This window comes from Laccaria bicolor, genomic scaffold (genome assembly GCF_000143565.1).
Source record: "Laccaria bicolor S238N-H82 LACBIscaffold_30 genomic scaffold, whole genome shotgun sequence".
NCBI classification, from domain to species: Eukaryota; Fungi; Basidiomycota; class Agaricomycetes; order Agaricales; family Hydnangiaceae; genus Laccaria; species Laccaria bicolor.
In genome coordinates this window covers 559,047-571,871 of record NW_001889901.1, presented here as the reverse complement: position 1 = coordinate 571,871, position 12,825 = coordinate 559,047, and the positions used below count along the sequence as shown (strand labels likewise).

The 12,825-nt window shown below is 47.4% G+C and overlaps 3 protein-coding genes across 3 annotated transcripts; 1 reads left to right on the top strand and 2 right to left on the bottom strand.

The window, feature by feature from the left end:
• Positions 1-725: 725 nt before the first annotated feature.
• Positions 726-1,911, bottom strand: LACBIDRAFT_331024 (uncharacterized protein; the record flags this gene model as incomplete). The annotated part of the gene is made up of 6 exons (XM_001885279.1): positions 726-962; positions 1,012-1,097; positions 1,142-1,206; positions 1,379-1,564; positions 1,624-1,768; positions 1,836-1,911. 6 exons carry the CDS (start codon positions 1,909-1,911, stop codon positions 726-728), a joined length of 795 nt encoding a protein of 264 aa, XP_001885314.1.
• Positions 1,912-2,063: 152 nt separating this feature from the next.
• Positions 2,064-2,702, bottom strand: LACBIDRAFT_331023 (uncharacterized protein; the record flags this gene model as incomplete). The annotated part of the gene is made up of 1 exon (XM_001885278.1): positions 2,064-2,702. The coding sequence occupies one exon, from the start codon at positions 2,700-2,702 to the stop codon at positions 2,064-2,066; it is 639 nt and encodes a 212-aa protein (XP_001885313.1).
• Positions 2,703-4,584: 1,882 nt separating this feature from the next.
• On the top strand, positions 4,585-4,836 carry LACBIDRAFT_306472 (uncharacterized protein; the record flags this gene model as incomplete). The annotated part of the gene is made up of 1 exon (XM_001885353.1): positions 4,585-4,836. The coding sequence occupies one exon, from the start codon at positions 4,585-4,587 to the stop codon at positions 4,747-4,749; it is 165 nt and encodes a 54-aa protein (XP_001885388.1). The 3' UTR covers positions 4,750-4,836.
• Positions 4,837-12,825: the final 7,989 nt, after the last annotated feature.

Genomic DNA, 12,825 nt, shown 5'->3' with positions numbered 1-12,825 from the left:
TTTAAGGAAGGAGAGGTACAAGGAAAGGGGGTGGGGACAAGGGGAGCAGGCTATGGAGAAGGAAAGGGGTAGGAAGGGGTGGAGAGTTATGGAGGGGGTGATGGAGAGGGGAGGGAGGGGAAGGGGGTGATGGAGAGGGGAGGAAGGGGAAGGGGTGATGGGGAGTGAGGGTGGGGGAGGGGTGGTGTAGTGTACATGGTTGTAGACACGTTTGCATGAACACGTCGTCGTGTCGTCATCATCGTTGTCCATAACATCGTTCTGTGGGTGCTGGGTGATGTAGACGTGTTGGCGTGGACACATCGTCATTGGCGTAGACGTGTTGGCATGGACTCGTCGTCCCATTGTCGTCTGTTGTCGTCATTGACGTGGGCACATCGTCCCGTCGTCGTTGTCATCTGTGGCATCGTTCTGTGGGCACTGGGTGGCGTTTTGTGGGTGCTGGGTGTTGTTTGTGGGCGCAGGGGTGTTGTTCGTGTCCACTGTGTATTGTTTCGTGTCCACGGGCGGTGTACGTGTCTGTTGGTCGTTGTTTTCTGTCTGTTGGGCATTTTTCATGTCCGCGGGCATGGTTTTGCATCTGTTGGCCGTTGGCCGTTGTTTCGTGTCCGCTGGTGGTGTGCGTGGGTGCTGGGCATCGTTTCGTGGGCAGGGTGTCGTTTTCGTGGGTGTTGGGGTGTTTTCGTGGGCGGGGGGTGTTTTCGTGGGTTCTGGCGCTCGTTGTTTCATGACGTGGCATCGCCGCGTTGTTGTTGAAGGGTGGCGTGGTCGATGTTGGTGGTCGTGGTGGCCATGGGTGATAGACGAGTGACGTGGGTGGTGGTGGCTATGGGTGATGGTGATGGCGTGGCGTTGGCGGCGGCGACGAGCATGGTGGCGGTGGTGGAAGAAGAGAGTGACCGTGTTTGGTGAGCAGTGTTTGCCAAACAAGCATTGTTTGTTATCCATTGAAAATAAATAAACTATAATACATAAGAAAACAATAAAATAATCAGATTACAGTTCCTGCACATTCTGGGGAATGCTATTCCTGCCCATTCCTGGGAAGACCATTCCAGGGACCATTCCGGTGTAAATTCCGGAATGATCAGATTCCACTGGAATGAGAAAACACAGGAATGACAAATTTAGCAGGGCTTACTGCTAAATTTCATTCCACCGGAATCCACAGGAATCCACCAGAATTCCACCTGAATGACTGGAATCCTGCAGGAATAGGGGGGGCACTGATAAGACCTCGGACAGGTGCAGGAGGTTTGCTTTCGGTATATCTTTTAAACAACCCCATCAGTATCAGAATGTTGCAAGAGACAAGGAAAAACTCATACTATCAATATAATCCTCACACCCCCACGGAACCTCAATATCCACAACCCACCCCTCCTCATCGACCCTCTTTGCCAATGTCCTCAACCTGTTCATGTCGATGCTAGGATCTGTGATGGAGAGGTAACACAGTTTGGAGAGGAGGAGGATGGTGGGGACGGAGGTACTGTCAATGTTGGGGTTGGTGGCGAGTGTTAGTTGGGTTAGGGTTCGTTTGAGTGGGATGAGGAGGTATACACTGTGTGTGGAAAAAGCATGAGTGAGTCAGAGAGACGGGGGGAGGAAGACAAGACATACGGCTTGTTTCCTATCCCTGTATTATTCAGAAAGAGAATGGAAAGCTTGGGGAGGTGATGGATATGGATGAGGTCGAAATCGTGTATGCGTGTTCCACTGAATGAAAGTTCAGTTAGGAAGAGGAAAGTATTGGGGGTGCTGAACACTGGTGAATGAAGAGGGATCAACGATGCAAGATGGAAGATAAAGGGAGTAAAAGGGTAAGAACATACCCAGGAAAAGGTCCTTCCCACATAAGTTGAGCCCATTCTCGTCAAAAAGGGAGTTTACGAGGGATATACGCTCCATGTTGGTGGTATGCAGAATGTCGAGGATGCGGCCATTAATGTGTCCTTTGGCCGATCAAGTAAAATGAGATATATGTGTAGTAGTGAGGAAATACCATGCTCTGAAAGAAAATCCATGTTAGCTTGGTGTGAAGCGTTTTTGATGTTCTTCAGTCATTCAGATAATCGAATCCCAGGTATAATGTCGTCCAGATCCTTGATGAGCTTATCCAAGTTGGGTGGGGTCAAAGATTTCGGATGGGTTTTAGGTTGAAGCTTGCTAGCAGGAGAAGAGGCAACAAGATATGTGAGAGGTTCCCTGTTGTTGTGAGTGATGTCGAATTTCGTAGAGGCGTTATACGTAGACTGAGACTCAGCTGATCTGGAGTACTTGGGTGGGCCTTGGAGGTCACTGAAGGATGATAGATGTCTGCGTTTCAATACCATTGTTTCAATAGAGCCATGGCCATTGTCCTTCCGAGTACTCTTGTGTTCCAGATCATTGACAAAGGCAGAGTACGGAGGAGGCAACAGAGGGTTCAAGACACCAGGATCGACAGCCCGAGCATGAGATACATAGGTGCCGACGATCCAGTCCACGTTGTCTTCAGTGTCACTTTCTGAGGTCGACTGGTCGAGGGTCCTGGCAAAGGAAATGAAGAGTTCTTCATTGCATTGCCTGGTAGTAGAAGTGGGCCTGTGAATCTGAACACGGTGTCGCAGAGAGCTGAGATAGGTATTCGCTGATACAGATAGGCAATAAAATGGGTTCTTGTCATCGATAGCAGGAACATTGTAGCTGTACGCAGGCATATTGAAAGTACGGAGAAAGAGAGAATTTTTGAATTTTATGTAATGCAAAGACGTTGTTTGGCTTGGCATTGCTCCTCTTCTTCCTTCATTGACGATGACAAGTTGCATTCCTGACCCAGTCCCACCCTACTAATTGACAAATAATGATTCATCGCACAGTGGAAGATATCTCAACAGGCTCAGATTCAGATTACTCCAGGTAACATAGCTTGCTCTAGTGTTTGAAAGTCCGGTTCGGTCCGGTTTTTTGATGCCCAGGGGCGTTAACCGTAACCGTAACCGGTCTGCCTTTTCCCCAGAAGTCAAAAGACCAGACCGGACCGCAAAAAGACCGCAGACCGCGGTTTTTTGCAGTCTATAGACCGGTTTCGGTCTGCATCAGTTTTAACCGGTTTATGACCGGTCTTTAGGCCAATATTTTAAAATTATGAATCGGTAAATTTATTAACATCTCTAATAGCTTCAAAACGAGCCCAAGAACGTTAAATCCCGTTAGGTATTGGTGCTTCTATAAAATAAGTCTGGTACATCTATTATTCCCAAAAGTAATTTACATTTTAATTCATATCTCTCTCGTTTTTTTACCAAATCGTACGTTCTTGGGTGCGTTTTAAAGGGTATTTAAGGGGCTACAAAAAACTGGTCCAAACCGGTCAAGACCAGTTCACGTTAACCGGTCTTTTTGCGGTCTTTACATTTCAAAAATAAAAGACCGTAACCGCAGGTCCGGTCTTTTGCGGTCTTGGTCCGGTCTGGTTATGGTCTTTTTCCAGTCACGAGACCGGACTTCCAAACACTAGCTTGCTCACTCACAGATTCATTGAAGAACTCACTCAACTACCAATCCAGCTCAGTACGCTCGCTCATCGATACACTATTCTTATCGTGATCGCTCACCCATCCTCACGCTAGTGGATCTCATGGTTCCTCTCATCAAAGGGCAATGAATACTTCTGCGAAGTAGACAAGGACTTTATCCTCGACCGATTCAACTTGACAGGCCTAAACAATGAGGTCGTGAATTACTTGCAGGCCCTCGATCTTATCACTGATAACTCTTCCCCCTCACCCACATTTGTTCAGTTCATTGACAGATCACACCAGACGACAACATCCAAGACGAACTCTGGAGCTCACTCGATGTCCAAGCATGCCTCTTATACAGGCTCATACATGCCCAATGGATAGTCACAGCCCGTGGCCTCTCCAAAATGGTTTGTCCCTCCTCATCTCACCCTCCAACCCAGCTCGAAAAATACAAACGAGCTGACTTCGGTTGCTGCCCACACATCCTCTGCCTCCAACAACCCCTCCTCCCCATAGGCCTAACCAACATCCCCTATGAAAAAGTTGTAAAACTCTACTGTGGCCACTGCGAAGACCTCTACTCACCCAAATCATCCCGACATGGCTCCATTGACGGCGCGTATTTCGGAACCACCTTCCCATCTACTCATCCTCGTCTATCCAACCTTGATCCCCCAGCAGGCGCAGGAGGGGCAGGCACAGCGGATGGCGGGAGGACAAGGAGGAGGGTGAGGGAGGAACAGGTGGAGGTTAGTGCAGCTGAGGGGGGAGGCGAGGGGATTAATATGGTGAGTGCTGCCCTCAAGGCGGATTGGTAGATATATGGCTTCCAGGTTAATGAGATTCCCAAGTTGCAGAGGTGGCAGGAGGCCATGCAGGATCGGTGAGTTTTGTTTGTTGGGTAGCGTGATAGGAATGCTTATCCTTCCTAATAGGCAAGTGGGTCGACTTGAAGTGCTCGAGGAGAGGACACCATAATATGACAATGTTTCCTCTTTTTTTTCCCCCTTCTTTCATGAATGTGCAGTCCCCCAGACTCCCATTCTAACCTGCTGTGTTAATAATTAATGGGGGCATGTACTTGATCACCTCTTGCTTAATTGACCAGATACTATGCTGGCTTTTGGAAAGCTCACTGCTGGATTTTGTTATACATGGCATCTGGAAGATGTTTCTGCCTGTTAAAGCAACTCCCACCATAACCCCTCTACATTCATACAGATGTACCTACTGGTGGTGACTAGCCTGAAGTCCCATCCTTACCCCCTTATTCTTCCAAGATATAACACAGATATTAACAGCTGCTAATTGACAATCTCTATTGTGAGTTGGGTGAAATTGTTATTAGGCAGTGGAGTTGCAAGTGTTGTATACTATCTTCAGGGGATAGCTCAAGGTAACATTAGTACTTGTATGTAGGAACTGTTGAAGGTTGGCAAATGCATAAAGCCAAGAGTACCAAGTTGCCAAACACACCTCCAGCTCTGTTCTGATGATCACAGCCAGTGGATGGTCTGTGGCTGCAAAATCACAGAACTTTGAGCAGCAGCTGACAAGAAGATGAGGAGGGCTAGGCCATAGAATGGATGACACAACCATTGTACTTACACCCAATATCAGGTAATTCTTTCAATTCAACCTGGAATTTCTTCTCTGATAGCCTTAAACTTGTTGCACTAAGTCCATTATATTGCACTAAATACTACATTCAAGAGACATGAGTATTGCACAGCTGAACAAGTCAAAATAAAGCAAAATTAATTGTGAAACATATCCAACATTCATCATCAGTATGATGAAATTTGTTCAGTTATGAAGTTATATCTATGTATCCTGTATTTTAGTTATGCATCAGAGTAGAGAGATGGGGAAAAATACCATAGGTTCAAAAAGACAGAGGAGTCATCAGGACTGAGCTGTGTTACCTCTCTTCTTATGAATTCCAAGTGACAGCTTGGGTTTAAATTTTGAGATTCTCTTGGCAATGCTGGAAAAGAGGTGACCTGGGAATATGAGCATCAAAAATATGAAAAAGCAAGTAGCAGCTCAACTAAATACCTTTCTTTTCAGAATGAATGATTGCATCATCCAGATTAGTGGTAGGTGGAACAGTAGCTGGAGCCCCCACCAGAACTCTGTTGCTGGCATGTGGAAATTCATTGTCCACATTTCCCTCCTCCACATCTTGGGTCACAGAAACTCCATGGCCTGTATTGTGAACTTGGTTCTCTGCATCATCCATCTTTGTGGACTGACTCATGGCTTTCTGTGTTGCAGCTAAATTCTGCATGGCTATGATTGTGTGTGGGTGGTCTTCTCCATAAATCTTTCTCCTAGCATCCAGAACTTGGACCTCCAGCTGCTCTGCTTCTGTATATTTTCCCACATCTCTGTATGTTGATGCAAGATTTCCCATGGCTAAGATTGTGTCTGGGTGTTCTTCTCCAAGAATTTTCTTCCTGGCATCCAGAACTTGGATCTCCAGCTTCTCTGCTTCTGTATATTTTCCCAGGCCACTGTATGTTGATGCAAGATTTCCCATGGCTAAGATTGTCTCTGGGTGTTCTTCCCCAAGAATTTTCTTCCTGGCATCCAGAACTTGGATCTCCAGCTTCTCTGCTTCTGTATGTTTTCCCAGGTCTCTGTATGTTGATGCAAGATTTCCCATGGCTAAGATTGTGTCTGGGTGTTCTTCTCCAAGAATTTTCTTCCTGGCATCCAGAACTTGGACCCCCAGCTTCTCTGCTTCTGTATGTTTTCCCAGGTCTCTGTATGTTAATGCAAGATTTCCCATGGCTAAGATTGTGTCTGGGTGTTCTTCTCCAAGAATTTTCTTCCTGGCATCCAGAACTTGGATCTCCAGCTTCTCTGCTTCTGTATATTTTCCCAGGCCACTGTATGTTGATGCAAGATTTCCCATGGCTAAGATTGTCTCTGGGTGTTCTTCCCCAAGAATTTTCTTCCTGGCATCCAGAACTTGGATCTCCAGCTTCTCTGCTTCTGTATGTTTTCCCAGGTCACTGTATGTTGATGCAAGATCTCCCATGGCTAAGATTGTGTCTGGGTGTTCTTCTCCAAGAATTTTCTTCCTGGCATCCAGAACTTGGATCTGCAGCTTCTCTGCTTCACTTGAATATCCTTGTTCACAGAGTAACCAGCCAAACCTTTCATAAGCATCATCAAAGTAATTGTTGTTATACTGCATATTCTTTCTGACATGTGTCACCAAAGTTCTCCTAAAGCTATATGACTGACTTTCATCATTTTTCAGAGAAGCAGATAATATAGCAAATGCCAACAAAGAGCATTTTTGCTTTTCACTGACACTCATCCTATCCCCACCCCATGCATTTACCAGTGGATGCATACTATGCACCCTACCAGATGCATCTTTCTTGATTAAACAGAATGACAGTAAGACTCGAACCCCCTCTTTAAAGTGTAGATTATCCCAAGTACCATCCATATTGAGTGACAGCAGTTTGTGATCTAGAACAGAATGTGCCAGTGGTAAGTCAGGGTGAGACATTGTTTCATTTTTTTGAGTAGCAGCATAGCAAAAAATTTCTTCACTGACACTCTCATGATGAAAAAATGGAAACAATTTCAGTAGAAATAATGCACTGTCAGCTGCTCTAGCTTTGTGAAAATCATGAGATCCAGCCCTCTTTTGGATTTCCTCATATGATAACTCCCAAGTTCCATAGACACTTTTGTTATATTTAGATGCCCCAGTGAATTCAGAATGTGATAACAATGTCTCTCGATGATGGATATATTTATCAAGATAGTCTCCAATGTTTGAAGCTCCAGAAGCAATGAAATGCACCAGCCTGATCAACAGCAAGAGGTAAACAACATAGCTCTGCCACAATCTTAGAAGCTTCTGCTTTAAAATCCATATTTAAACTGCTAGCTTTCAGAAGTAGTACAATAGCATCCCTTTCTTCCAACTGTGTCACCTCAAGAGAATTCTCTTGCAAAGTCAAGCATTGGATGCTAGCATTGCGACTAGTGATCAGAATGTTTCCCCATCTACCAGGTGGAAAATATCCCTCTAGCTCAGCAGGAGATAGAACATCAGCATTATCAAAAACCATGAGATAGTTCTCTTTCAAAGAGCCAATCCAGTGCAGAGCAGATTCAGGTGACCCATTCAATACCAAAGCCTTAGCTTCAGGAAGAAGACAAATGCCCTTAAGCCCCTGTAGAATGCTGCCAGCAGAAGATGCATCAATCCAGAAAACAGTATAAAATCTGGGGGTAGCAGCCTTTAGTAACAAAGATCAGGCACATGTGATAATGTGCTCACTCATCAGACATTTCCTCAATAAACTTCAAACAAATTTGAGTCTTTCCAATACCTCCCATTCCATGCAGTAGAAAGTACTTTCTTTTCTGAACACCATCCGTGGAATTAGCGAAAAAATGTTCCTTGAGTTTTTTGATAATCTCCATTCGACCTGTGAACCGAGTGCTCGGGTTTGGCACAAGGGGGATTACCGCATCAGATATTGCTAAGTTGTTATAGATGTTTATCTGCGAGAAATTCAGGCCATCAGCTTGCTCTACGAACAAAAACCCGACAATTTCACACACAGTGCTGGCTGCGTAGATTGTGCCGCTCACGACAACGTCACGAGCGCCCGGAAAAATATTCGTTTCACTCATGCTGAGGTGGAGAAGACACTGGTATGAAGTGGGCGAAGGAAAGAAACGAGTACCTGACGCCTGGAGACCCCCAATACTTCCACGTGTTGAGCACAGCGGTTGGCAAACACCTTTCAATCTCAGACATGATGACGATGTTTGTTAGGAATTCCGTTTGTGCTGGAGTTGCCAGCTCTCTGACTCGCACAATCAAATGGCAACCTCACAGACAATTAGAAGGGTGACAGACCTGGTCTACGGTTCAAGAGAAAAGCATCGCAAATGACTTCTTCCCCTTTGACCGAAACGAAGAAACACAAAACAATTTGTTTTCGAATGTACCTTCAATTCCTAGGACTCCCTAAGGTTCTATCAACTTCATTTCACGTGTGCTGCGGTGCTGACTCGCTTTCAAGTCCATATTGCCTCTACACCTCCTCGGGTCATCCCTGCGACGTGACCATGCACCCTCTACGTCGACCGCCAATGTCTTACATGCACTGCTTGACCCATTTCTGCTCACGACCGGATCTACAGAAACGAAGCTGCCAAATACCGCGAGGAGCTGCCCAAGATCCTGATGAACGGTGTTGGCGCGGGGGAAATGGAGAGGCGGTGTCGCATGAAAAGGCCGAGGAGGAGGACCGGACGTGGACCCGCCCAACACCTCCAGCACCTTTGGAATCGTCAAAGAAACGCAAGCGGTCTGTTCGTCCGCAGCCGGCTGTCCCCGTTCTCACCTTGGAAGTCCATCTGAAAGTCTTCATGGAGAAACTGCCACTGTGACAGTTAGCCGTCAGTTTGGCTTGTCAAGCAAGTTGCGCGGTACAACGGACGAACGCGACTGGATGCAGATATTCCGCGAAGACATTACTGAGCCTCAGTACGTTTCTTGTCCCCTCAAAAATCGTACCAAACTGATTCTGGGCCTCAAATCAGGTACAAGGCGGTACTACCAGACCAATGTGCCACCTCCCCAGCCACCGAACGATCCGTCTACCCTAACCGCTGACCGTCCTCCGCCCTATCTACTTCCAGACAGCATTCCCCGGCACTTTCTATGGCCGCAGTACGCAAAGAAGCCACACGCGGCTACACTTGCTCGCTGTCGTTCCCCGTCCACATCTCTCGAGCAGAAACGAAGGGAGAGAAGGAACGCGCGGGGAGTGTGGAAATTAACAAGAAACGCGTGTTTAAACGCGAGGTTAGCATGCCGCGGGTGCTGAAGCCCAAGCTGAAGATACAGCGGACAGAGGTCAAGGGGTTGGGGGTCGGGCAAGGGAAGGAGAAGGCGGGTGGGAAAACGAGCCCGAGGGACGTGGGCGTGACTTTGGTGGAGGAACCGCGTGCGAGGTCTTCTTCGCAGTCTCAATTGCCATTCCAGCTGAACTCACAACCGGCAGTCAACGACAAGCGACTGGACGGCCTGCTTCGTCGTCATCTAGGGCTGGGGGCCTGTTTTCTCATCTCGAGGCTAGAGACTACAGTCTCCTCCTAAGATGGACCGCAGTTACAAAGACCATGCTGTTCGATAACATCCCGTCGAACACCTCGGCTAAATTTCAGCTGCGGGAAAGTCCATCTCCACCCGCATCAAGGTCCCAAAAAGCCCCAAATCCAGACCCCGGACGCTCTTAACACACACTTGAACAAAAGCAGCCAAAACCTCTCAGTACACTCCCTCTCGACGTCTTAACGCATTTCCCGTTGCTTCAACACCTACCGATGGACGCGTTCGCAACATACAGCCCTTATTCTGCGGATGCTGAGGACGACACTCACTTTACGATACCCGTTGACGAAGAGTCAGGCTGAAGAGGGAATCATGCGTACTGCATAGTTTCATGAGCTTTGGCGTACCCAACTGCACCTGGTCCAGTTAATCGACAAGTTTGGCTTTCAGTCCTTACGGTAACTTAGGCATTTTATCTTTCCTTTTCGGCGTCGCCTGTCGATTTTTCTAGGACTCCTCTTGTGTTATATCATTATCATTATTGCCTCAGCTTCTTTTTGGACAGTCTTCTTTTCTTTGCCGAATCACTGGCGGTGTTCAATAATTACCATTTGATTCTGTTACGCATTGCTTTTGATAAACTACCCCCCTTTTTTGTATCTCTTTGCATTATAATGCAATCTCCTTCTAACCGTCTATCTATCACAGGGAAACATGGAAAAATACATTCTCAAAATGAGGCTACTAGTCCTTCTAAGAGGAGCCCCCATGATACAAAAACAATCCTAGAATGAAAGCTCTCAGATGCTAAGTTGGTAGATAATCCATCGAAAAATTTAATACTCCCATGTTCAACTTGAACAATCCACATATCCAGTAGCAGCGTTCCCAAATCCAGACCCCGGACGCTCTTGACATACACTTGAACAAAAGCAGCCAAAACCCATACACAAACATCATCAAGTCTTCAGAGCGTCCAAGACTAACGGTGGGCAAACGGGCGTTTGTCTATATGTGCTCCCGATACTGATTTGAAAGCACAGATATGCCTCGTGTATTCGCGGCCACCGCACCCCTAAGCGTCTTCCTGTACCACGTTTGATAGCAGGCCGCAAAGGGAAAGAAGACGAAAAGACAGCGACCTCCGATAAAGGGGTCTATTTCGACCACCAGATGATCAATGAAATGTCGAGAAACCGAGTAAAAGACAACATACTATCGCTTGTTGACAATAAGCCCCTATGGCCAACCGAAGTTCCATAGCTTTGTGGGCATCATATCAGCGCTTGACGTACCTGTACCTGATAGGAAACAAATTCAATGAGCATGAGTACCAGAAAAAAAGGAAAAAAAGACACGATACATGCCGAGTTCCGAAAGTCTGACAATCCAACACGAGTGCACAGAACGTACTTGGCCCGCCGGCACGAGAGAAGATTCTCGTAGTTCGCACCACCGCGCCAAAGACGTTCAACTGGCGAAGCAAGGCAATGTTGAGAGCCTTGCAAGCCAAAAGTATAAACTATGCTGGTCCTCGTCTTGCCTCTGGTTGATGGGCCTTCGTTGAGGGAAGAATATCTTCATAATTTTGGTGATTGGCGAGTCTTGCGCAATGTGCGAGTGAATGTCAACAATCAAAGAACCCAGATGGCGATGCGATTGGCTTGTTTTGGCACAATGTACAGCAGAACAACGGCACCGGGTGAGTCCAAAATATAGAGTTGACCTTCCAACGACGACAAAATAGGCAAAAGCTATTGCTTTTGGGGAGAATCGCCAGCGAGAGATGCAAAGGAAAATATGATGCACAGATTGAAAGCGCGTTGCCACTGCTGTGCTGTCTGTCAACACATTCCTCGGCTCGGGATTCAGCAGTAGAACGTCCGGCAAACTATGCAGTTGCTAGATCTCCTCCGGGTCTTCCAAGGTCTCCTCATCGTCCATCTTGGACCTCCCAAAACCGAATAGGTCCCTAGCCCAATACGAAGACGAAGAAGACCAACCAGTCGCCAGTCGTTGACCCCCTTTCGATTGTGAATCCACCTGGCATTACACTTGAGACAGCGAAGAAGGCCTCGCACGCAGCTCAGCAGGCATTTCTTCCACAAAAGCCGCACCCACGTCCCTCGAGGTCGGTCGTCTTCCCAACCGCCTTCTCCTCTCCTTTCCCAACCGCTAACTCCTTCTTGCTCTTCGTCCGTTGCATATTGGGCATGGGCTTGACACGCGCGACATGCTAACCTCTCTGTTTCACACACGTTTCTTATCGACCCCACGCTCCCCGCGCGTTCTTTCCGTCTTCGTTCTCGCTCGAGAAGGATGGACAGGGAGCGAGAACGAGCAAGTGTAGCCGCGTGAGGTTTCGTTGTGTTACTGCGGCCTGTGGTCGTGGAAAGTGCTGGGTAACGCTGGCTGGAAGTGGATAGGACGCGGGTTGATTTTTAAGGAGGGTTAGCGGTTTATGGGGAGGCGGATCGTTCAGTGGCTGGGGACGATGCGCGGTCTGACAAGGGCTGCGCGAAGACTTTGAACCGAAGGATGGCACTTTAATCTGGTAGTACCGCTTTGTGCCTGATTTGAGACCCATAATCAGTTTAAGGTATGATTTGCGAGGGGACACGANACGTACTGGGGCTTGAAAATGTTTTTACAGAATATCTGCATCCAGTCCCGTTCGTGCTTTATGTCGCACAACTTGCCTGACAAGTCAATGCAGGCGACTAACTGCCACATTGACAGTTTGTCCATGACGACTTCCAAGCCATCTTTCAAGGTGAGAAGGGGGACAGCCGGCTGACCGCTTGCGTTTCTTTGGCAATTTCAAAGGTGCTGGAGGTGGTGGAGCGAGTCCGGGTATTGATAGTATCTGTACTCTTCCAACAGTTTCAATTCTGGCAATCAACGAAGAAAAGGCGTGAAAACCGACTCACTCTCGCCTCTCCATCCGATCCAACCAAATTTTCCGCCCCTTCCATCATTATTCACTAGTGCCACGGAACGTGTCCAGTCCTCCTCCTCGGCCTTTTCATGCGACACTGCGTACCACATCACCGTTCCCTCTATTTCCCCCGGGCCACCGCCCTTCATTGACATCAGGATTTGGGCAGCTCCTCGCATCTTTTCGTCGTGGATCCCGGTTGAGCAGAAGTAGATTTAACAAAACGTGTAATGGGTGGACGGTCGACGTGGAGGGTGCATTGACACGTTACAGGG